The sequence below is a fragment of the Cervus elaphus genome, chromosome 14 (assembly GCF_910594005.1).
Source record: "Cervus elaphus chromosome 14, mCerEla1.1, whole genome shotgun sequence".
Lineage (NCBI taxonomy): Eukaryota > Metazoa > Chordata > Mammalia > Artiodactyla > Cervidae > Cervus > Cervus elaphus.
This window is the reverse complement of record NC_057828.1, coordinates 31179546-31204244: the sequence shown is the minus strand read 5'-3', so window position 1 is coordinate 31204244 and position 24699 is coordinate 31179546. Positions and strand designations below refer to the sequence as shown.

At 36.4% G+C, this 24699-nt stretch overlaps 1 protein-coding gene across 2 annotated transcripts in view; it reads left to right on the top strand.

Moving 5' to 3' along the window:
* The window catches only part of LIN9 (lin-9 DREAM MuvB core complex component), an 84703-nt gene that overhangs the window by 37535 nt on the left and 22469 nt on the right, over positions 1 to 24699 (top strand). Inside the window, exons 8-12 of one of the 2 annotated variants that reach the window (XM_043923955.1) lie at positions 14246 to 14379; positions 15827 to 15946; positions 16431 to 16532; positions 18138 to 18212; positions 19701 to 19781. In XM_043923955.1, coding sequence (XP_043779890.1) covers positions 14246 to 14379; positions 15827 to 15946; positions 16431 to 16532; positions 18138 to 18212; positions 19701 to 19781 — 512 coding nt within the window. The remainder of the gene's footprint in view (positions 1 to 14245; positions 14380 to 15826; positions 15947 to 16430; positions 16533 to 18137; positions 18213 to 19700; positions 19782 to 24699) is intronic. The other variant, XM_043923956.1, reaches the window with a different exon arrangement.

Here is a 24699-nt window from a genome sequence, read left to right as displayed (position 1 = left end):
GTGAGCCCAGGTGTTGCAAGTATCTGCTTAAAATGCTGTGTGATAGTAATCATCTCCATGTGATCAGTTTGTCTGCAGCAAAATACATGTGATTGCCTTAAAAAGTGATTTCTTACAGTTCTCAGATATTTTTCATTATGTTTAGTGCAACATCATAGACTATGAATAGTTTCATAGGGCCCATGTGAAGTGCCACAGTGATACTCGAGTTGCTCCCAAGAAGCAGAGAAAGGTTATGACACTACAAGAAAAAGTTGGATTGCTTGATATGTATTGTAAATTGAGGTCTTCAGCTGTCATTGCCCACTATTTCAAGATAAATGAATCCACATAAGGACCAGTGTTTAAAAAAAAAAAAAAGGAAATTTGTGAAGCTATAGCTTCAGCTATGCCAGCAGGCATGAATACCATGCATTTTTTGAAATATCTTTTTATCTCATAATGAAAATGTAGCTCTTATGTGAGTGCAGGATCGATATAAGGAAGACAGACCTATGGACTCTGATAAGACAACAAAGCAAAAGGGATTGCAGGATCTAAAGCTGAAGAATTCAGTGCCAGCAAAAGATGGTTTGATAATTTTAAAAAGAGGTTTGGTTTAATAAATACCAAGATGATAGGAACCAAGAGGCAACAGACAGGTTCCAAATGCTCTTAAGGAAATCATGGAAGAGAAAGGATATCTGCATGAACAAGTTTTTAATGCCAACAAGTGTCCTGTTCTGGGTTTTAAAAAAATGCCTTATTAGTAAGGAAGAAAAGCAAGCACTGGGATTTAAAGCAGAAAGAGATGGGCTAACAACTGCAGATACAGTTGGGTTTATGATCAAGACTGCCCTTATATATCGGAGAAGGCAATAGCACCCCACTCTAGTACTCTTGCCTGGAAAATCCCATGGACAGAGGAGCCAGTCCATGGGGTCGCTAAGAGTCGGCCATGACTGAGCGACTTCACTTTCACTTTTCACTTTCCTGCATTGGAGAAGGAAATGGCAACCCACTCCAGTGTTCTTGCCTGGAGAATCCCAGGGATGGGGGAGCCTGGTGGGCTGCCGTCTGTGGGGTCGCACAGAGTCGGACACGACTGAAGCGACTCAGCAGCAGCAGCAGCCCTTATATGTAAAACTGCTGGCCTCGGAGCCTTGAGGGGAAAAGTGAACGAGTTGCCAGTCTTTCGGTTGTACAGCAAGGAGTCCTGGATGACAAAACCCCCTTTTCTGGGTTGGTTCCATTGATGCTTTGTCCCTGAAGTCAGGAGGTACTTTGCCAGTGAGGACCTGCCTTTTAAAGTTCTTTTGATATTGAACAATGCCCCTGGCTACCCAGAACCCCATGAGTTCAGCCCTGAAGGCACTGAACACAGATACAACATGTATAATTCAGCCTCTAGCCTTAAGGACCTTTAAGGCTCGTTACACATGGTACTCTATGGAAAGGATTGTCAACGCTGTGGAAGAGAATGCAAATAGAGAAAACATGGCGAAAATCTGGAAGGATTATATCATTGAAGATGTCATTGCTGTTATAGAAAAAGTCCAATAGAGCCAGTCAAGGAAATCATGACAGAGATTGCAGCTGTATGGGGTGAGGGGGGGGAAGGTTGGGGGTTTGAGATGCAGATATTTTCAAGAACTAATAGATACCACACCAGAGGAATTAACAAGCACAACTTGATGGAGATGATTGCTTCCGAATTAGTGCCACAAAAATAAGGCAGAAGACATAGAAGATGCAGTGCTAAGAAATAGATCAGCATCAGACAATCATGCGTCATCAGGGAAATGCACACTGAACAGTGAAATACCATTATAGACCTAGTGGAGTGGCCAAAATCAAGAACTTGACAGCACCAAACATTAGTGAGAATGTGGAGCAACAGGTGAGAGTGCAAGACGGTACAGCCACTTTGGAAACCTGTTTGGCAGTTTTTTACAAAGTTAAATATATTCTTACCACATAATCCAGCAGTCACACTCCTTGTTGTTTACCCAAATGAGTTCAAAACTTATTTTTGCACAATAAAGTGCACATGGATGTTTACAGCAGCTTTATTTGTAATTGTCAAAATTGGAAGAACCACTGTGTCCTTCATTAGATGAATAAACTGGTACATCCACACATGGAATATTATTTGAAGCTGAAGTGAAATGAGCAGGAATTCCCTGGCAGTCCAGTGGTTAAGACTGCACTTCCACTGCACGGGGTGCAGGTTTGATCCCTGATTGGTAACTAAGATCCCACATGCTGCACAGCCAAAAAAGAATAGATAAAATAGCAATAAGAATTAAAAAATAATTATACAAATAAATGACTGATCAACTAGATATCTATATGGAAATGAGCCTTGACCTTTCCTCATGCTATACAAAAAGCTTAATTTAAAATGGACCAAAGGACTAAATGTAAAAGCTATAACTATAAAACTTCAGTAAGTAGACACAGGAAAATATCTTGTGATCTGTAAGTAGGCAGAAATTTCTTGGATCTGACAAAAAAGTAATTATCAAAAAAATAAAGGTGATTTTTACATTAGGCTTAAATTTAAAACTTCTGCCCACTAAAAGCCAACACCAAGAAAACAAATAGGCAAGCCATATACTAGGAAAAAATATTTCCAAATTTTATATCTGAAAAGGGACTACATCTAGAAAATATAAATAACTCATTTAGTGATAAATATAAATAATTCAGTTAAAAAATTAGACAAAATACTTGTGTAGAGGCTTCCCAGAGGAAGATATATGAATGGTCAATAAGCACATGAAACAGCACTCAGCATCAATTAATCATCATGGAAGTGCAAATTAAAAGCATAATGAAATACCACTACACACACCAGAATGGCTAAAATTGAAACTCCTGATAACACCAAATGTTGACAAAGATGTGGATCTACCGTAATTCATTGTTGATAGGATGGTGTACCACTTTGGAGAAAAGCATGACAATTTTTTTAATTAATTTATTTTAATTGGAGGCTAATTACTTTACAATATTGTGGTGGTTTTTGCCATACATTGACATGAATCAGCCATGGGTATACATGTGTTCCCCATCCTGAACCCCACTCCCACCTCCCTCCCCATCCCATCCCTCTGGGTCATCCCAGTGCACCAGCCCTGAGCACCCTGTCTCATGCATCAAACTTGGACTGGTGATCTATTTCACACATGGTAATATACATGTTTCAGTGCTATTCTCTCAAATCATCCCACCCTCGTCTTCTCCCACAGAGTCCAAAAGTTCTTTACATCTGTGTCTCTTTTGCTGTCTCACATATAGGGTCATCGTTACTCTTTCTAAATTCCATGTATATCATTAATACACTGTATGGTGTTTTTCTTTCTGATTTACTTCACTCTGTATAATAGGCTCCAGTTTCATCCACCTCATTAGAACTGATTCAAATGCATTCAATAGCTGAGTAATATTCTATTGTGTATATGTACCACAGTTTTCTTATCCATTCGTCTACCGATGGACATCTAGGTAAAAGCGTGACAATTTTTAATAAAATTAGATTTATGCCTGCCGTATGACCTACCAGTTCTGCTGCACAGTATTTAAGTAAGAGAAATGAAAAGTGCTATTCGCAGAAGGCTATGTACAAGAATGTTCATAGCATCTTTGTTCCAATTTTATAGCCAAAACCCAGATTCACGCCAACAGTAGGCAAATGGATAAACATAACATGGAATTGTCTCGCAGTGAAATATAAATTGACAATAAAAAGAAACTACTGACGTTTAGATTAACTTCAGACAGTATGCTAAGTGAAAGAAGCTGAAAACTCAAAAATGTGTATTATATGGTTCAATTTATATGAAGTTGTAGAACAGACAAAATTAGTTTATGGTAGAAAAATATTGTCAGAAAAGTGGTCACTTCTGAAGAAAGGATTGCCTGGGAATGGGGATCTTTCTGGGATAAGAATATTTCATGACTTCATAAGGATGGATGATTTCATTTGTCAAAACTTATAGAATTATATGCTTACGTTTTCATTTTACCTAGAGAGAAAAAGTATATAATCAAGCAAAATTTCACACTCCTTATTGGGAAGAAAATTCTTAGTAAAGAAGAAGTAGTAGACAGATTTTTCCTCAAAAACAGCAACAAAAGGAATTTTTTTTTTTTAATTAGTTGGAGGCTAATTACTTCACAACATTTCAGTGGGTTTTGTCATACATTGATATGAATCAGCCATAGAGTTACATGTATTCCCCATCCTGATCCCCCCTCCCACCTCCCTCTCCACCCGATTCCTCTGGGTCTTCCCAGTGCACCAGGCCCGAGCACTTGTCTCATGCATCCCACCTGGGCTGGTGATCTGTTTCACCATAGATAATATACACGCTGTTCTTTCGAAACATCCCACCCTCACCTTCTCCCACAGAGTTCAAAAGTCTGTTCTATACTTCTGTGTCTCTTTTTCTGTTTTGCATATAGGGTTATCATTACCATCTTTCTAAATTCCATATATATGTGTTAGTATGCTATAATGTTCTTTATCTTTCTGGCTTACTTCACTCTGTATAATGGGCTCCAGTTTCATCCATCTCATTAGAACTGATTCAAATGAATTCTTTTTAATGGCTGAGCAATATTCCATGGTGTATATATACATGGTATTTTATATATATATATATATGGTATTATATATATATAATTATATATATATAATTTTTAAAGTAACTGATTTGAGATTGTGCAGTAAGTGAAAAAGCAACCGGTAAAAAGTGACTGTACATGATTCTTAGATACACAGTTAAGAACACAAGAATTTTGACAAACACCAAAATGATGGAAAATTTGAATAGTGGAGAAATTTTGGGGAAATGTCTAGACATCATACTTTAGCCACATTGTATTAATTTAAGAAGTTGTTCATCAGTTGTCCTTTGCTCTGAGTAGTTCTAGAACTCTATGTAGTCAGAGAAGTCAGGGTTTAAGAAGAGATTTTTTAAATGATTGGCTTGTTAAGAAATTTAAAGAATTGGAACTGTCCTAAAAGTAATGTAGGTTATCTAAGTCTCTTTTTGTTGCATTGTGTATTTGAGCCTATAAACAGTCAGAGGAGTAGAGCGGCCGTGTAATTATTGCCCACCTGAGCGTCTTCCGAGAGTAGGGGAGGAGGTGCTGTTAATAACTGAGGTAGGGTAACAAGTGTAAGTGGACACTGTCTAGTATGATTTATGGATTAGTAGGATTTACTCTGCCTGATGTTTTTGAAATTTCTTAATTGTAAAGTATTCTCAAAACCTTAGGATAGAGGAAGTGCTGATAACAACAGCAATATTTTTCTCTTACTTTCCTGACCAGGAGTGCTTTTCATCCCTGAGTTATCATGTGTAATATACTAACTTACATTGTTGCTTTTGCTTCTGTTATTTTAGGTTTGCTTTGTCGGCACCAGTAATCTAGTACAGAAATGGCTGTTAATGAGAGGGCTGCCTTAGAGATGAAGACGTTTAAATATTTTTAAAAATCTTTGAACCAGTTAAGTAAAACTGGTTAGAATTTAGTCATCACTCGAACTGATAGATACTCCTATGATAATAGGGGAACTTGATTTAAAATATAGGTCTGTGGTAGAGGGACATAATGACATCCACATAAAAAATTACGGAAATGTCTTCTTTTTGTTGATTTATAAAAGCAATACATTCTCAAAGCAAACAAAACAAAAATACCACAGAAGTGTAGAAAGAGAGTTTTCTCTAAGGTTTATAAATCTCCCTCTAAAGTTTGGTGTATCTAAGTATACAGTATATATCAGAACATAAGATGGTCCTCCATCCAGAATATATTTGAGTTCTTACACTATTCATGTTATAAGTATTTTCTTGGTTTATTTTATATAACGAAGTCTGCTTGATGAAGACTCAGTAATTTCTAATTTCTTTTTGTTTTGGCTGGAGAAAGTACTCTGTATAGTTTTACTTCTTTTAACGTTGTTGAGACTTGTTTTATGGCCTGTCATTTGGTCTGCCTTGCAGAGTGTCCCATGTGTATTTCAAAGGACTGTGTATTTTGCTGTTGGGTTGATCATTCCATATATGTTAGGTCGAATTGATTGATAGTGTTATTCATATCTTCCATATTCTTACTGATTTTCTGTTTTATCGTTATATCAGTTACTGAGTGAATATTAAAATCTCTAACTATAACTTTATTTTGTCAGATTTTGCTTCAGGTATTTTGGTGCTTTGTTAAGGTGCATATTTATTTATATTTGTAGTATTTTCCTGATACATTGACTCTATTGTCACTATGAAATGTTCCTCTTTGTTTCGGTGTTATCACTTACTTTTGCTGTTGTTCAGTGAGTCACGTCTGACTTTTGCTGAGTCACGTCTGACTCTGTGTGTGTGTGTGTGTGTCCGACTCTTTTGCAACTCCGTGGACTGTAGCCCGCTCAGCTCTTCTGTTCCTGGGATTTTTCAGGCAAGAATAATGGAGTGGGTTGCCATTTTCTTCTCCAGGGGATCTTCCCAACCCAGGAATCAAACCCACATCTCCAGCATTGCAAGCGGATTCTTTACCGCTGAGCCACGAGGGAAGCTCGTGCCTTATCTTCAGTGTTTATTATATAGCCATCCCAGTATGTAACAGTTGTTACTGTGGTAAATGTTTTTCCATTCTTTCACTTTTAACCTGTTTGTGTCTGTGAATCTGAAGTGTGTCTCACGCGTACCCCAGTGTTCATCACAGCACTGTTTACAATAGCTAGGACATGGAAGCAACCTAGATGTCCGTCGGCAGACAAATGGATAAGAAAGTTGTGGTTCATATACACAATGGAATATTACTCAGCTGTTAAAAAGAACGCATTTGAGTCAGTTCTAATGAGGTGGGTGAAACTGGAGCCTATTATATAGAGTGAATTAAGTCAGAAAGAAAAACAGCAGTACAGTATATTAGCGCATATATATATATATATGGAATTTAGAAAGATGGTAAGGACAACTCTATACGTGAGACAGCAAAAGAGACACAGGTATAAAGAACAGACTTTTGGATTCTGTGGGAGAAGGTGAGGGTGGGATGATTTGAGAGAATAGCACTGAAACATGTATATTACCATATGTGAAACAAATGACCAGTCCAGCTCGATGCATGAAACAGGGCTCTCAAAGCTGATGCACTGGGACAACCCAGAGGGATGGGATGGGGGATGGAGGTGGGAGGGGGTGTTCAGGGCAGGGGGGACACATGTATACCTGTGACTGATTCATGTCAATGTATGGCAAAAACCATCACAATATTGTAATTAGCCTCCAATTAAAATTAATTAATTAAAATTTTTAAAAACAATAAAGTGTGTCTCAGACACATGTAGAAGCATATAGACAGCATATAGTTGAGTCTTGCTCTCTTTAAGCCAGTCTGTAAACCTCTGCCTTTTTAAAAATTTGAGAAATTTTTATCTAATTGTATTTTTTATTGAGGTATAATTGACATCTACCACTAGTTTCAGGTGTACAATATAATGATTCAGTATTTGTGTATATTATGAAATGATCACAATAATTCTAGCTAATAATGATTACCATACATAGTTTCAAAAAAGTTACAACTTTTTAAAGATTTACTTTTTTAACAACTTTCAGGTTTATAATTCAGTATTAATTATAGTCACCATGTTTTACATTTTGTACATGGCTTTTTGTATGTTTACAATTTTAAAAAATTTTATGGAAATATAGTTGATTTACAGTGTGTTGGTTTCAGGTATATAGCAGAATGATTCAGTTATATATGTGTGTTTGTATGGATGTGTCCATGTGTGTATATATATATTCTTTTTTAGATTCTTTTCCATTATAACTTATTACCAAATATTGAGTATAGTTCTCCCTGCTATACAGTAGGTCCTTGTTGGTTATCTATTTTATATAGACTTAACTTATTTTATATTCCTTCCCTGTGGTGGCTCAGACAGTAAAGAATCTGCTTGCAATGCAGGAGACCTGAGTTCGACCCCTGAGTGGGGGAAAATCCCCTGAAGAGGGGAATAGCAACCCACTCCAGTATTCTTGCCTGGGAAATCCAGTTATTTTATAATAGAAGGTTTATAACTTTTGACCCCCTTCACCCTCTGCTTTTTAATCAGTGATTAGTCTGTTTACAGTTAATGTAGTAGTTGATATGGTTGAATTTATGCTAAAAAACCTCTTGATGAAAGTGAAAGAGGAGAGTGAAAAAGTTGGCTTAAAGCTCAACATTCAGAAAACTAAGATCATGGCATCCGGTCCCATCACTTCATGGCAAATAGATGGGGAAACAGTGGAAGCAGTGTCAGACTTTATTTTGGGGGGCTCTGAAATCACTACAGATGGTGATTGCAGCCATGAAATTAAAAGACGCTTACTCCTTGGAAGGAAAGTTATGACCAACCTAGATAGCATATTAAAAAGCAGAGACATTACTTTGCCAACAAAGGTCCGTCTAGTCAAGGCTGTGGTTTTTCCAGTGGTCATGTATAGATGTGAGAGTTGGACTGTGAAGAAAGCTGAGCACTGAAAAATTGATGCTTTTGAACTGTGGTGTTGGAGAAGACTCTTGAGAGTCCCTTGGACTGCAAGGAGATCCAACCAGTCCATCCTAAAGGAGATCAGTCCTGGGTGTTCATTGGAAGGACTGATGCTGAAGCTGAAACTCCAATACTTTGGCCACCTCATGCGAAGAGTTGACTCATTGGAAAAGACCCTGATGCTGGGAGGGATTGGGGGCAGGAGGAGAAGGGGACGACAGAGGATGAGATGGTTGGATGGCATCACCAACTCGATGGGCATGAGTTTGAGTAAACTCCGGGGGTTGGTGATGGATAGGGAGGCCTGGCGTGCTGCGATTCATGGGGTCGCAGAGAGTCGGACACGACTGAGCGACTGAGCTGAACTGATGCCTGTCATGCTGTTTGTTACAGTGTGTCTCATCCTTCATGCTCCTTTGTGTTAAGTACTGTTTGGTATACAAATTTTACTTAGTATAGTTATATAGTTAGGATTTGTATATTAGTGTACAAATTTAGTAGACAATTTTAATTTCTCTGTTATTTTTAGATGGGGTGTGTGTGTGTGTGTGTGTGTGTGTGTGTGTGTGTGTTGCTCTGGGAAATACAACATGAAGGTTTTTTTTCCAGTATGAAGTTTGAACATATCACAATCTAATTAATACTGAATTAATTCTGATAAAATATAGCACATTTACTCCACTATAGCTCCCTTTTCTCCCACTTCCTTATTATTGTCATCATCAAATGTGTTAGATTTATAATTATTGCTTTAAATAATCTTACTTTTTAAAAATGAAATGAAGGAAATAGAAAAAGTGTCATATTTTGTATACACTGTTTTTTATATGCACCCACAAATTTACCATTTCTGGCATTTTTCTTTTTTTGCTGTGGATTTTAGTTACAGTCTGGTATTGTTTCCTTTTATCACAAAGGATGTGTTTTAGTATTTCTTCCTATCTTGTCTAGTAGCAGCAGATTCTGTTTTGTTTATGTGAAAATGTTTCCATTTCTCCTGCATTTGTGAAAAATAGTTTCACAGGATATAGAATTCTTGACAGTTTTTTCTTGTTAGCACCCTATTGCCTTCTGACTTTCATTGTTTCTGATGAGAAGTGAGAAATGTACCTGTTCATTGTGCTGCTATTCTCCTACATGTGATGACTCATTTTTCTCTTGAAGCTCTCAGTATTCTTTCTTTGTCCTTGGATTTTGAAAATCTCACTGTGTTGTGTCTGGGTTTGATGCTCTTTATATTTATCCTGTTTGAGGTTTATTGAGTTTCATTGATTAGTAGGATTTAATTTTAAAATTGAATATGGGAGATTTTTGGCCATAGTTTCTTCCAGTTTCTTTTTCTGTTACTTTCTCTCCTTCCCTTTCCATCTCTCACTACAAATATGCTGGTACACTTGATATCTTTCTCCAGCTCTCTGAGGCTGTCTTCATTTTTCTTCAGTCTTTCGTTCTCTGTGTTCTTCTGATTGGATAATCTCTATCTTGATCTCTCTTTAATAGAGTAGAATCCAAACTTATTACAATATATTATCTAAAATGTTCCCTGATGCTTTTCTTCATATCGTCTTTTTAACTCTAGAGTTTCTCTTTGGTTCTTTTGTACAGTTTCTGTGAGATTCCTATTAAGTCATTGTCTTTAATTCTCTGAACATATTTTTAAAACCTACTTTTGAAGACTCTGCTAATATATCATCTCTTTCAGTTTCTACCTGCTATACTTTTATTCTGGGTAAGAATCACACTTTTTTACTTTATTACATGTCTGGTAATTTTTGGTTGAAAACTAGATATTTTAGATAATGTATTATAGCAAGTCTGTTTTCTATTTGTGTGTGTGTGTATGTGTGTGTGTGAATTGTTGTATTTCCTTTAGTAACTTGCCCTGGGAGCTCAGACGGTAAAGAATCTGCCTGCAATCCAGGATATCCTGGGTTCAATCCCTGAGTCGGGAAGATCCCCTGGAGAAGGGATGGCAACCCATTCCAGTATTGTTACCTGGAGAATTCCATGGACACACATGGAGTCACAGAGTCAGACATGACTGAGCAGCTGACACTTTGTGCAACCACTGATATCTCTGTGCAGTTTTTGTTTGCCCTTTTATTTATTTTTAATAAATAAAGTCATGCAGACTTGGTGGTCAGCCAGTGACTTAGGCAGAGGTTTTACTCAAACCTCTTTATCCAGAAAGGCCTCAGACTAGTCTGTGTGTGTAGCTGGGTAACACATACAAAGCTGATGTCAGTTTCCAGGTCATCCTTTAGTTTTTGCTCTTTACCAGACTCTCTTGGGTCTTTCCCACCAAATCACAGTTTTCCACTTAGGCAAAAATTTATGGAGAGTTTATTTCAGTCTTTTTATGGCTTTCTAGTTTACAGGAACTCCCTCTTAAATTCCTGCCTATTCTGCCACTCACCTCAGACAGGACTGCATCTTAGGCTTCCAGAGTTGTAGGGTTTTCTTATTCTTTCCTAATTGAGTTCACCACTCTTAGCTAACACAGTCACAGGTTTTTACTCACTGGTCCACAACCAGTCTGCCCCTCTGGCAACAAACAGCATTGTTTCCATGACCAACCATACACTAGAAAAACTCTTCACCAGTCAAGCTATTGGTGATGGTGGAATGTGAATAGCCTCTTGCAAAAAGGCCACTGAGTTCACCTATCCTTACCTGAAGTTCTAGCAATTTTCTAACAGTGCTTATTTCTTTTTTTTTACAAAGCTACTTTTAATACTTTGGGGTGAGCCCCACAGGAATAAAAAACACTGGGAGGGGGTAACCCCCTCACCCCCAGGAGTGGCCCAGGGGGAGAGAGGCTACCTGAGGGGAAGGAAGCACAGAAGGGACCCGCTGCAGACTCAGGGCAGAGGGAGTGGCATCGGTGCTGGGACCCGTGACTGACAGTGCTCATTTCTTAATTGTTTTCTGCATTTAGTCTATTTCCAGAACCTTAAAATGGTAGTCTTTGACAATCTTGTACAGGTTTATACAAGTCTTTTTGCAGAGAAGAATCAGCAACCTCTTCATACTGCCATAACTAGAAATTCTAATTCTCTGTTTATTCAACTTTATTGCTCCTGTCTTCTATATACCTGTTTAATTTTCCCTTAATTGGTCAAAGACTAAAAATGATATTTTAGTCTTCTGCACTTGAGTTTTTAATCAGTTGATCCTTTTAAATAGCTTTGCATTGAACATTTGTGTTCTATTAAAATGATATCATTTTTATGTGTATAAAAATAGAGAATCACCATGGACAAAGGAGCCTGGCAGGCTACAGTCCAAGAGTTGGATACAACTAAGTGACTAAGCACAGCACACAGCAAAATGTGTCATTTTGCCTAGTTTAATGTCTTAAATGTTCTTATTTTTTCACTCATCCTTGTTGTTTCCTTGGATTTTCCTCATGTTATTTCAAACTGTGAATTTAAATAATAGTGGCACAAGAATTCATCTATGTGAGGGATCCCCAAGACCACACCCGGGTTTGGTTTGGTGATTCACTAGAAAGACTCAAGTGTGTGTACAAGTGTGCCCAATCGCTCAGTTGTACCTGACTCTTTGCGACCCCATGGACTGTAGCCCAACAGGCTCCTTTGTCCATGGGATTTTCCAGGCAAGAATACTGAGTTGGGTTGCCCTTTCTTCCTCCAGGGCATCTTCCTAACCCAGATATCAAACCTGCATCTCCCACATCTCCTGTATTGGCAGGTGAATTCTTTACCACTGAGCCACTAGGGAAGCCCCAGAAAAACTCAAGACTACTTGGCAAATAGTTGTGTTCATGGCCATGGCTTATCACAGAAAAGGATACGAAGCAAAATAAGCAGAGGGGAAAGTCAGTTCAGTTCAGTGGTTCAGTTGTGTCTGACTCTTTGCAACCCCATGGACTGTAGCACTCCAGGCCTCCCTGTCCATCACCAACTCCTGGAGTTTACTCAAACTCATGTCCATTGAGTTGGTGATGCCATCTAACCATCTCATCCTCTGTCGTCCCCTTCTCCTCCTGCCTTCAATCTTTCCCAGCATCAGAGTCTTTTCAAATGAGTCAATTCTTCTCATCAGATGGCCAAAGTATTGGTGTTTCAGCTTCAACATCTGTCCTTCCAGTGAATATTCAGGACTGATCTCCTTTAGGGTGGACTGGTTGGATCTCCTTGCAGTCCAAGGGACTCTCAAGAGTCTTCTTCAACACCACAGTTCAAAAGCATCAATTCTTTGGTGCTCAGCTTTCTTTATAGTCCAACTCTCACATTCATACATGACCACTGGAAAAACCATAGCTTTGACTAGACAGACCTTTGTTGGCAAAGAAATGTCTCTGCTTTTTAATATGCTGTTTAGATTGGTTATAACTTTTCTTCCAAAAGCAAGTGTCCTTTAATTTCATGGCTGCAATCACCATCTGCAGTGATTTTGGAGCCCCAAAATATAAAGTCTGTCACTGTTTCCACTGTTTCCCCATCTATTTGCCATGAAGTGATGGGACCGGATGCCATGATCTTGGTTTTCTGAATGTTGAGCTTTAAGCCAACTTTTTCACTCTCCTCTTTCACTTTCATCAAGAGGCTCTTTAGTTCTTCTTCGCTTTCTGCCATAAGGTTGGTGTCATCTGCATATCTGAGGTTATTGATATTTCTCCCAGCAATCTTGATTCCAGCTTGTGCTTCCTCCAGCCCAGCATTTCTCATGATGTACTCTGCATATAAGTTAAATAATTAGGGTGACAATATGCAGCCTTGACATACTCCTTTCCCTGTTTGGAACCAATCTGTTGTTCTGTGTCCAGTTCTAACTGTTGCTTCCTGACCTGCATACAGATTTCTCAAGAGGCAGGTCAGGTAGTCTGGTATTTCCATCTCTTTAAGAATTTTCCAGAGTTTGTGGTGGTCCATATAGTCAAAGGCGTTGGCATAGTCAGTAAAGCAGAAGTAGATATTTTTCTGGCGCTCTCTTGCTTTTTCGATGAGTCAAGGGAAAAGTACAAGGGGCCAAAGTCCAGAGAAAAACAGGTGTAAGCTTCCAAGAGTCCCCTCCCTGTGGTGTCACACAAGACTTGCAGTATTCCTTCAGCAACAAGTTGTAACCACACTTAAGAAGTGTTCTCTACCAGGGAAACTCATTACTCAATGCCCAAGTTTTCTATAGGGGACTGGTTACGTAGGCACCTTTTGCCTGGCATATGCAAGAATTGGAAATCTGGTAACCACATTGTTTGCACAAGCAGTCTGGGCACAGTAAACCACCTTTCTTAGTATGGCAACAGTGGAAACACTCTCAAAGTTCAGGCTCCCAGAAGTCAACCTTGTAGGCGACCCTTTCTAAGGATAGCAGTTTGAAGCCTAGTAAATCTTTTCCGCATAGCATCCTTGTCTTTTTTTCATTTGAATTATTCCTAGTGCTTCCTTCATTCATGAGTATAATGACCAAGTTTCTTTTGTTGACTTTTTTAAAAAGTATTTTCCCCCTAGTTTGGTAGATATATGGTTTCATTCACTTATCAAATTAAGGATCACCATTTATAGTTTTGTTGTTTGTTTCAAAAGTTTTTAAATTATTCTTCTAAACCTAAATACCTTTTTTGGAAACTTTAATAGACAGCAGTACTGTACTTTCTCCACTTTGAAGTACATGCTTGGAGCAGTTCTGTATGTGGTAGTTTTTTGTATCCTAAATACCATAATGCCTTTTTGTTTCTTTTTTCAGCACGATTACGTGGTGTTCATGATGGTCTCTTCACTGGACAAATAGATGCTGTGGATACTCTTAACGCTACTTATAGAGTAACATTTGATAGGGCAGGGCTTGGAACTCATACTATCCCTGACTATGAAGTTCTTGTGAGTATTTATTTCACAGTACGTATTTGGTTTACGCGTATAAAATATGTTTTATAGAGTGTTCTTAGTGGTTGTGTGTATGATAGAATCAAATTTCAAGTCACAAAGGAAGAGATCTTTAGGGGGTTCCCAGCCCTGCCTCCTGGACTCCTGGAGCAGAACTCTAATTTTCTTCTACATTTTTCAGAGTCTAGCATCCCTCTGCCTTCCCCACATCAAATTATAGTGTGACACAACTGATCACTCTTGACTAAATAGCTACACAACACTTGCACCTGGGGAATAGCTACACAACACTTGGGTTTCAGCTGTTTTTATAAAACAACTGAAACAAGTTGTTTCAGTTTACAAAAACAAGTTGTTTTGTAAAACAACTTTGAAGGTTGAAGTAACATAATTTGAAATATGTATTTTTTTATATGTTCCTATTTTATCCTCAGAATATACAAGTTGGATGTTAATAACCTCCACTTTTCATAAGGTGAAACTGAGACATAAGTACATTAGGTAATTTATTCAAGGCTTTCAAGATGGATTCTTGCCACGTTGAGTCTTGAATCCAGATCTTTTGAACCTCTGATATAGTCCATTAAACTTTGAACCATTATTTCATGATCATGCTTAATTTAGCAATGTAATGGAAATTATATACTTTCCTAACTAGTTAAAATATAAAGAATAAATATAACTCTCTGATAGTTTTTTTAATGAGTAATAAACTTTTTGAAAAAAAATTGTTTGCCTCTAAGTATTATGGAAACTTAACTCTTTGCATTAATCCCCCTGCCTCTTCCTTCCTTTGTTATAAACTTGCTTTTCAAGGATTGTGAACTTACAATTAAAAATCAAAATTTCTTTATCTCCTTAATATAAAAATAGAAGACTCTTTTTCTGCTCCATACTTTTAAAAAAACTGTGACTCTGCTTATTGTAAGAATTTCCTTATCAAACGTACCTTAGAGAGGAGTAGGAGAGAAAGATAATTTGGACTAAATATAGAGCAAGGTATATCAATCTTATTTTTTTCATTAAAGGATGAAATTTTTAAACCTCCCATTTCAAAAAGGAAAAATTACTCTTCTGTTGCATTAATGTAATTTCCTTTATGAATCACCAAAACATCTCTCCCTGGCCAGATAAGAATTGCCTTTAATTACAGTGGGTAATACTCAGATAGTCTTTAACACAGAGACAGCCAAGGGTGGCCATAGATCACTTTCCTTTCTTTCATAGATCACTTTCTTCTGTTTTGTGGATTCAGCATCTTAGTAGCCAAGTAGTATTCATATTCTGATTTAAGTTCTAGCTGTTTGATCTTCGTAGTTAATATATTTTATGATAAATCATAATAAACTAGTGTGCATTTAATGCTAAAATAGAATTTTTGTAAAACTAAAATGATTAGTAAAGTTCTTCAAGTTTTGGGGCCTGTTCTCTTTTCCCAAAGAGTAATGAGCCTCATGAGACGATGCCAATTGCTGCCTTTGGACAAAAACAGCGGCCTTCTCGATTTTTTATGACTCCACCACGGTTACATTATACTCCTCCTCTCCAATCACCGATTACAGTAAGTAATATTTTTAAAATATCACCAGTAATTTAAATGATTATTATGAATGTAAACTATGTTCTTACGAAACATACATTGATTGTAGGAACTTTAGGTGGTGCCCACATTATTTTGAGTTGTCAGATATTAAATAAAAAGCTAATAAAGTAAATAAAATAGTTACTTCAGCTTGGAAATATTTTCCTTTTTATAGGATTTTTAATACAATATTAATTATAATAGAATTTGCTCTTTATTTAAAAATTTTATGAGAGTTCCTACTGTGTAGCACAAAGAACTGTATTCAGTATCCTATGATAAACCATAATGAAATAGAATATTTTAAAAATGTAACATGTGTAGAAATGAATCACTTTGCTGTATAATAGAAGTTAGGACAGTATTATAAATCAACTATATTTCAATAAAATAAAGTTTTAAAAAATTTAAATGCTTCATTTTGAAAGGTCAGTGGTTAAATGGTTCCCTTTTATTCCCACAGGATAATGATCCCTTATTAGGACAGTCACCTTGGAGAAGTAAAATTTCTGGCTCTGACACTGAAACGTTAGGTGGTTTTCCAGTAGAATTCCTTATCCAAGTGGTAAGAATTGCTCTGAATATTTTGCTCATTTGTTAAAAAAAATTCAATACCTTTTGTGTTATTAAAGTTGAAAATTTTTCTAGGACCAAATATTTTTACACTTTTTAAATCATTGTGTTTTAAGAACTCTGTTATTTCCAACAAAGCTTGAAAATAAGTTATAACAGCCAAAAAAGACTTAGAGGTCTATTTTTGTTGGGCTTTTCTTGGATTGGGTTCTTATTATTTTGCTATGTTAAGGACTCTAGTATAAGTGTTCTAGCATATACTCTATGAAATGAATGGTTAGCTGTTAATAAATTGTATAAATATAAGGGTTTTTATTTAGTAACCTCAGTAATCCTGCCATTATCAGTCACCTCAAAACTTAAGGTATGTTGACCAACTCTGGTTAGCAGGAACTTTAGTTTTTTTCTGAGACTACAAATAGCTATTCATTTGCTAAGTACTTAATGATGAGACACAAAGAAATCTAAAGCTAAAGTGAAACAAATAGCACTTATTATATAGAACAGTTTTCTTGAATAGCCTGACTCTTAATATAATGAGCTGTTTGTTTTGAAAATTAGGTTGAATAAATTATTTAGTTTGAATCATAGTCTAATGATGTTTGATTTGTTTCTTTTCCTTTTCTTTTCTTTTTTGAAAATAAATCTGTTTGGCTTGGGATAGATAAAGTCTTTATAAATAAAAATGTTTATAACATAAGCCATTAAAATATTCAGTGTTACCCTTTACAATTAATGTTATTTGAGGAAATGGCTTATCATTTGTATGTATATGTATAGCATTTCTTATTCCTTAGTTATATGTTGTTAATTATCCTTGGAATACAGAATTACACCTTTTGACTTTCAAAGGTAGATATTTTTATATGAAAATTTTTAAATATGAAAAGAGCCAAGGCGTATCATTTCACAACTAGGACACTTGTTTTTTAAAGACATTCTTTCTTTTACTAAATAGCGGAAGTAAAAGCAAATGTCACATTTGGGCAAGGGGTAGAGGGAGATGGGGAAGGAGGGTGAGGAGGAGGAGAAGGAGCGAGAGCAGGAGATCCACCAGCAGAGGGAGTCAGAAGCCAAATGCTAATTAATACACCACTACTAAGGATTGGTGTTTTTATTGCTGCTTAGATGTTTTGATTGCAGTGCTTAATTTTAACTTCAAAATCTATGTGTCATGCCTAGTTGAAACACTGCTTTCGTTATTTTAAGCTTTCTAGCAGGTAAAAATAAAAGCCCTTTTATGTACTGGTCGTTTGTAATATCTAGAGTTTTATGAAACTCAGGTTTGCTCTTGTTGAGCTGTAAGGTATGTTTTTGTCTTTTTCTGTTACTATTTTTTTCTTATGACAAAATAAACATCATTTTTTGCTAGTTTTATAATTCATAGTTCGCAATGAATTTTTTTTCTTGGGGTTAGGGATTTTGAGGAATCTAAAAAGACTGACCCTTTCAAAGAGAGGACTAAGTTTTGAAAAGAATGAGAAGGAAACAGCATGATTTTCTATCAAAAACTAACAAGAAACAGAACTGAAAGAGAAACCAAAAATGGGAGAAAGATGTTGCCTTCATCCATCTTTTACTGTTTCTTACTCAATAGAATCTCACAGATTTCCATAAAACCCAACAACTCAAGACAGGAGACCAGTCCAGAGCTCTGGACCTACTAATAAGGGTCAGTGTCAACAAGTATGTAACATATCTTACCAGGCCTTCCCTCTACCTGTATCAACTTAGGTCAGTTGTTTTTTTTTTTTTTTTAATTATCAAAAATTTAGTACATATAAAAGCAGACAGAGTTGTATAAGGTATCTCTCTGAACCCATTATCTAGCTATAGCAGTTATCAAAAACTCCTGGCCATTTCTATTTCATATATACTCCTACCCTCTTTCTCTCTTTTGAGAAATTAAACATCATATCATTTATCTGTAAATATTTTGTTATGTATCTTTAAGTGGTAAGGGCCCTTTTTTTTAAAGACACATGACTGTAATATTATTATTACATCTAAAAAGTTAATAAAAACATGTCTTAATATCATCACATATCCAGTCAGCATTCCAGTTGTCTAGCTGGGTCTTAAATATTGGCTCTTCTTTTTTCCCATTAACCTCTTTGTTGCATAAATTGTATTATTTGTCCATAGAGTCTCCCACTGTTTGGATTTTGCTGACTGAATCTTTGTAATAATATGAGTATACTCTTCTGTCTTTGTACTTCATGTAAATTGCTCATTGAATATAAAGGTTTGATTCGATTTGGGTTCTTTATTTGATTGATATAGTTGTTTTTATATGACTACTTTTATGCATACTTTTGTATTCTGATAGGATGTGTGGTAATAGTGCTCAGCCATGTGCGACTCTTTGTGACCCCGTGGACTATAGTCCACCAGGCTCCTCTGTCCATGGAACTTCCCAGGCAGGAATACTGGAGTGGGTTGTCATTTCCTACTCCAGGGGATCTTCCCGAACCAGAAATCAAACACACATCTCTTGTGTCTCCTGCATTGGCAGGTGGTTTCTTTACCACTAGCTCCACCTGGAAAGCCCTGATAGGATACCCCTGTTTTTTTTATCTTTTTTAATATAATGTTAGCTGCTACAAATTATCAATGCCTTGATCCATTCATTCATTCATTAGGGTTGCAAAATAGTGCCATTCTTGTTCTTTGTTTATTAGCTGAAATCGTTCTGAGAGGAACAGCTTCCCCAAGTCTATTATTTGGTTACCTAATGGCATAGTTTGTATAGGAAAGGCAGAATAAATGCTTGATTTTTTTACTTTGTTTTCCAGTTGATGAGTTTGGTTACTAGTGTTCTCCAACAGTGGTTAATTTTGTTTAAGTATCAGCCTGAATGCATGGATTTTAATATATTTGTGCTTCAATTAATTATAGTTATTATTCTGATTGGTCCACACATTGTTCCAGTAAAAGCTTATTTGGGTTGACTTCTTACTCGTTTTGATGTACCTTCTTACAGTAGATTTTAAAATATCTTCCACTCAGCCAGTCAGATTTCTAAAATAGTGTCCGTGCTATATTTATATTGAAACACATCTGCTAAAATATCTTAGTGGAAACTTACAAGTTTGATGTCTACCTGGTATATTTAAGTGCCTCTCTTTATTCCAAAACATCTCTTTTTCATTGTCTGTAGACCAGACTATCAAAAATTCTCATGATTAAAAAGGAACATATCAAGAAATTAAGGGAAATGAACACAGAAGCAGAAAAACTGGTAAGGATATTTTTTTGTTTACTTGTCTCATTTTCAAATGATGGGGGCTTCTATATTTAAGGGTTGAAAATATTTTATGAAAAAACCTAGAGATAACTGTTATTTTAAAATCCTGATTTACTCTCACTGTGTTTTATTATACTGAACACATGCTCAATTAGCGATACAGTACAGTTCATTACCCTAGACCTCCTTTATGTAATTGAATAGGATTAATGGATATATATTAGATTCTTAGACAGTTTGCATGAGTGTAGAATTCCTAGCATTGGTGCTTCTGACTAAGGAAATCATATTAGCAGAGGTTATTCAAAGTGGTTCAGAATAAATAAATCAGGAAATATGTAGGCTGGTATCTTCAGGTTATCTTGACAATACTTATATCCTATTTTATCAATCTAATGAGTACAATATATAAGAGTTAATTTAATTCATAGGAGATAATTATCAGAATTTTTTAAGATGTAGAAAATATTCACTAAGAAAGTTTTTTAATCATACTGAAAATCATAGTTATGATTTTATAGGATGGTGAATAGTTTTTATCTCAAATACCATCTCCAACTGATTAGAAATGGTTGCTAGAAAGTATGAAAGAAAAGGAGAGCTCAGTGACCAGACTTGGAATCAAAGGGCTTTAGCGAATTACCGGAGTCTGTCATGAGTACAAGAATAGGGAGTTGTCATAACATTAATCACCTCTTGCATGGAATGGTGTGAGGGGTAGGTGTGAATAAGCAGCTGGACAAGTAGATACAGAACTGAATGAGGAACAATCTTCTTGTAGATGTTTTTTTTAATCTGAACATGACTTTGAATTATCCAATTCAAACCCATCATTTTTATGGAATTGAAAACTGAAGACCAAAGATGTCAAGGGATTTTGACCTAAGATTTTGCTGCTATTTAGTAGTACAGATACCAGAACAGGCTTCTTGGTCCCAGTTTAACTCATGTGGGCATGTTATAAAATCGGTGTTGTCAAATACGCAGACTATCAAAGATCGAAAAAAATTAGCCATAACATATTGCTATTGTATATCCTAAACATAATAATATTAATGTGCTTGCTTCTTTGCTACTGGACTCTAATTCTTATCGTGGTTTCCATTAGTTCTACTTCTGCCCTTTATACTATGGTTTTTCAATGTTCCCCCGCTGCATTTCCTCTGATCATCTTATCATCTTTTCCATCTTGAAAAAAGTGTTAAGTTCCTCAGTTGTGTCCGACTGTTTGTGACCCCATGAACTGTAGCTCACCAGGCTCCTCTGTCCGTAGAATTCTCCAGGCAAGAATACTGGAGTGGGTTGCCATTCCCTTCTCCAGGAGATCTTACCAACCCAGGAATCGAACCTGGGTCTCCTGCATTACAGGAAGATCCTTAGGGAAGCCATTTCATCTTCATTCATAATCAAATTATTTTACTTTCACACCACTAACTAGGACTTTTCCCTGTAGCTGGGTTTCACAACTTAAAGTATTAGATTTGACTCAGCCAAATTAATGTTACCTACTTTAAAATAAAGGCCTATTTTGATGTCGGCTTGGCTTCTTGGCGTGTGGGAACTCTGCAGAAATCTAATTTTCTTGATAGACTTTATAATTTTATTTATGATTAGAAATAATTTCCATTATAAAAATTCAAATATTGTGAAACTAGTATATGGTTTAAATATGTTTTTATGCTTAGCATATGGATTTCTTCTTCCATGCATTTACTTTCATATTTTGTTTTGTTTTTTGAAGTACAGTTGATTTATCGTATTGTCTTAGTCTCAGGTATACAGCATACTGATTTAGTGCTTTTGTCAGATTATATTCCATGATAGGTTGTAAGATACTGGGTATAATTCCAAGTGTTATTCAGTATATTCTTGTTGCTTATCTACTTTGTATGTAGTAGGTTATATCTGTTAATCAATCCCATACCCCTAATTTATCCCTCCCTATTTTCCTCTCTCCTTTGTAACCACTGGTTTGTTTTCTGTATCTGTGAGTCTCTTTCTTTCTGTATACACATTCATTTGCATTGCTTTTTAGATTCCACATATAAGTGATATCATATAAGTGATATCATGCAGTATTTTCCTTCCTCTGTCTGACTTATTTCACTAAGCATAACATTCTCTAGGTCTGTCCACATTGCTGCTAATGGTTTTATTTCACTCTTTTTTGTGACTAAGTAATACTTCGTGTGTGTGTGTGTGTGCGCGCGCACGCATGCACATGTGTGCACGCAATGTATGCCGTGTCTTCATAAATCAATCTGTTGCTGGCCACTTGGGTTGTTTCCATTGTCTTGGCTATTTTATATGTGCTGCTATGAATATTGGGATGCATGTATCCTTTTGAATCAGTGTTTTCATTTTTTCTGGATATATACTCAGAAGTGAAATTGCTGGATCCTATATACGGTAGTTCTATTTTTAGCTTTTTGAGGAACCTCCATATTGTTCTTGGTACTGACTATACCAGTTTACATTCCCAGCCATGTACAAGGGTTCCCTTTTCTCCACACCCTGACATTTGTTTTCTGTAGACTTTTGACTATAGCCATTTAGACTGGTATGATGTGATACCTAATTGTGGTTTTTGTTTGCATTTCACTAATAATTGGTGATGTTGAGCATCTTTTCATGTGCCTTTTAGCCATCTTCATGTCCTTTTTGGAGAAGTGTCTATTCAAGTTTTTTGCCCATTTTTGGATTGAATTGTTTGTTTGGTTTCTTAGAATTGTATGAGCTGTTTATGTATTTTGGATATGAACCCCTTGTCAGCTTCATCATTTGCAAATATTTCCTCCCATTTCACAGTTTTTTTCTTTTGTTGATAGTTTCCTTAGCTATGCAGAAGTTTTAAGTTTAATTAGGCCCCATTTGTTTATTTTTGCTTTTATTTATTTTGCCTTAGGAGACTGAGCCAAGAAAATATTGCTACCAGTTTCTGTCAAAGAGTATTCTGCCTCTGTCCGAGTGTTATGGTTTCGGGGCTTGCATTTAGGTCTTTAAACCATTTTGAAGGGGTTTTTGATTTGGTTTGGTTTGTTTTTTTGCATAGAAAGTGACAGGGTCAAAATGTATGAGCATTTTAAAGATTTAACTCCTAACTTAAGATGGTAGGCTGGGTAAGATGGTAGGCTGGACATGTCTTTTCTTCTTGTCCCTTAAAATTTCCACATAAAATAAGTATGAAAAAAAGTAAATAGAATATATGGAAACAGATTGTTTAACAATGTATGAAAGGATTTTTTTTTTTTCCTGATGTGTTGGATGAAATTAAAACCTTGGCTGAAAGAGGCTGCATGTTGGAACCCTGAAGAGACTCCAGGCCAAGAGTTGCAAATATGATAGAGGAATGCAGAAGTGAGATGCTATACTTTAAAAGGAATTGATTTAATGTTTGTTCCCACATTCCTGATATTCATCCGAGTGACAGAATGTAAATGTGGCTTTTACCCAAGTTAAAGGAGAGAAAGAAACTGACACTCCTCTAAAGAATATGAACATACTGCTTGGGAAAAGTTAATGTGCTTCTGCTTAATGGTAGGCTAGATGATTTGGATTAGTCTTCCTAGTCTTATTAGTCTTCCTAATCCAAATAGTTAAGAACAGCTATTTCCCCTGGAATAAAATGTAAAAACAAGCCGAAGACACTGGAGCATTAATAAGATATTTAAGAATTTTAGGGATAGGATCTAGGAAAAGAATTAAACTCAGAAGGAGGATTCTGGTAGATAGGATTCCTTTTTCCTTAGGGGCTTATGCAAATTTCAGAAAACGTGGCTGAGAAACCAAGTGAAGTTCTCAAAGGGTTTACAGGAGTGGGGAGGACAAAAATTAAGAGTCCAGAGAACCAGCAGGGGTTGAGAGAAATTGGCAAATTCCTTCCATATTCTGGATTGGAAACCAAAAAGGCTACATTGGCCCAGCTTCAGATTATTTTATCTCTGAAACTGAACTAAGTTGATTATGGAGTTTCCCAGGCGGCGCTAGTGGTAAAGAGCTCTACTGCCAATGCAGGAGCCATAAGAGATGCAGGCTCGATCCCTGGGTAGGGAAGATCCCCTGGAGGAGGGCATGGCAACCCACTCCAGTATTTTTGCCTGGAGAATCCCATGGACAGAGGAGCCTGGCGGGCTACTGTCCACTGGGTCTCAAAGAGTCAGACACAACTAAAGTGACTTAACACACACAGGCCCCAAGCAGCCATCCAGAAGTAAGTAGTCCTCTTAGAGGAATATGATATCATACTAGACCTGAAATTATTTCTACAGTTATTAACATACAGTATCTAATACTCAATTTTAAATCCCAGAAACAGTAGGAGACATGATTACACTAACGAAAAACACAAGAAAATATGAACAGAGGGCAGATTAAAGAGAATGTTATTTTTAGACATAGATTTTGAATACTTATTTTGTCTAACGAGATGAGACAAAACAGAATTTTACAAGAGAACTAGAAAAAACAACTAAAATGATCTAATGAAAACTCAGGAAATAAACTATAGTAATCAAAATTAAGAATTCAATTGGTAGATATAACAGCAAATTAGGAACAGCTGAAGAGATAGCTAATGGTTGAGAACAGATCAGAATAAAATATCCAGAATTAAGCATGGAAAGATGGATAGAAAGTACAGAAGAGAGGAATAAGATAAATAAGGGATATAGTGAGGAGTCTAACATGTCTAATAGGGTAGCAGAAGGAGAAGAGAAAGAAAAATGAGACAAAAGGAGAATTTCTGAGAGATAACTGAGAATTTTTCAGAACTCTCAAAATTCAACAGGCTACAAATTCAAGACCCCCATAAATCATAAGGTAAATAAAAAGATAATGACTCCAAAACACATCATAGCAAAACTGCTGAAAGCTAAACACAAAGTGGGAGGTATTTAAAGTACCCAGAATAGGA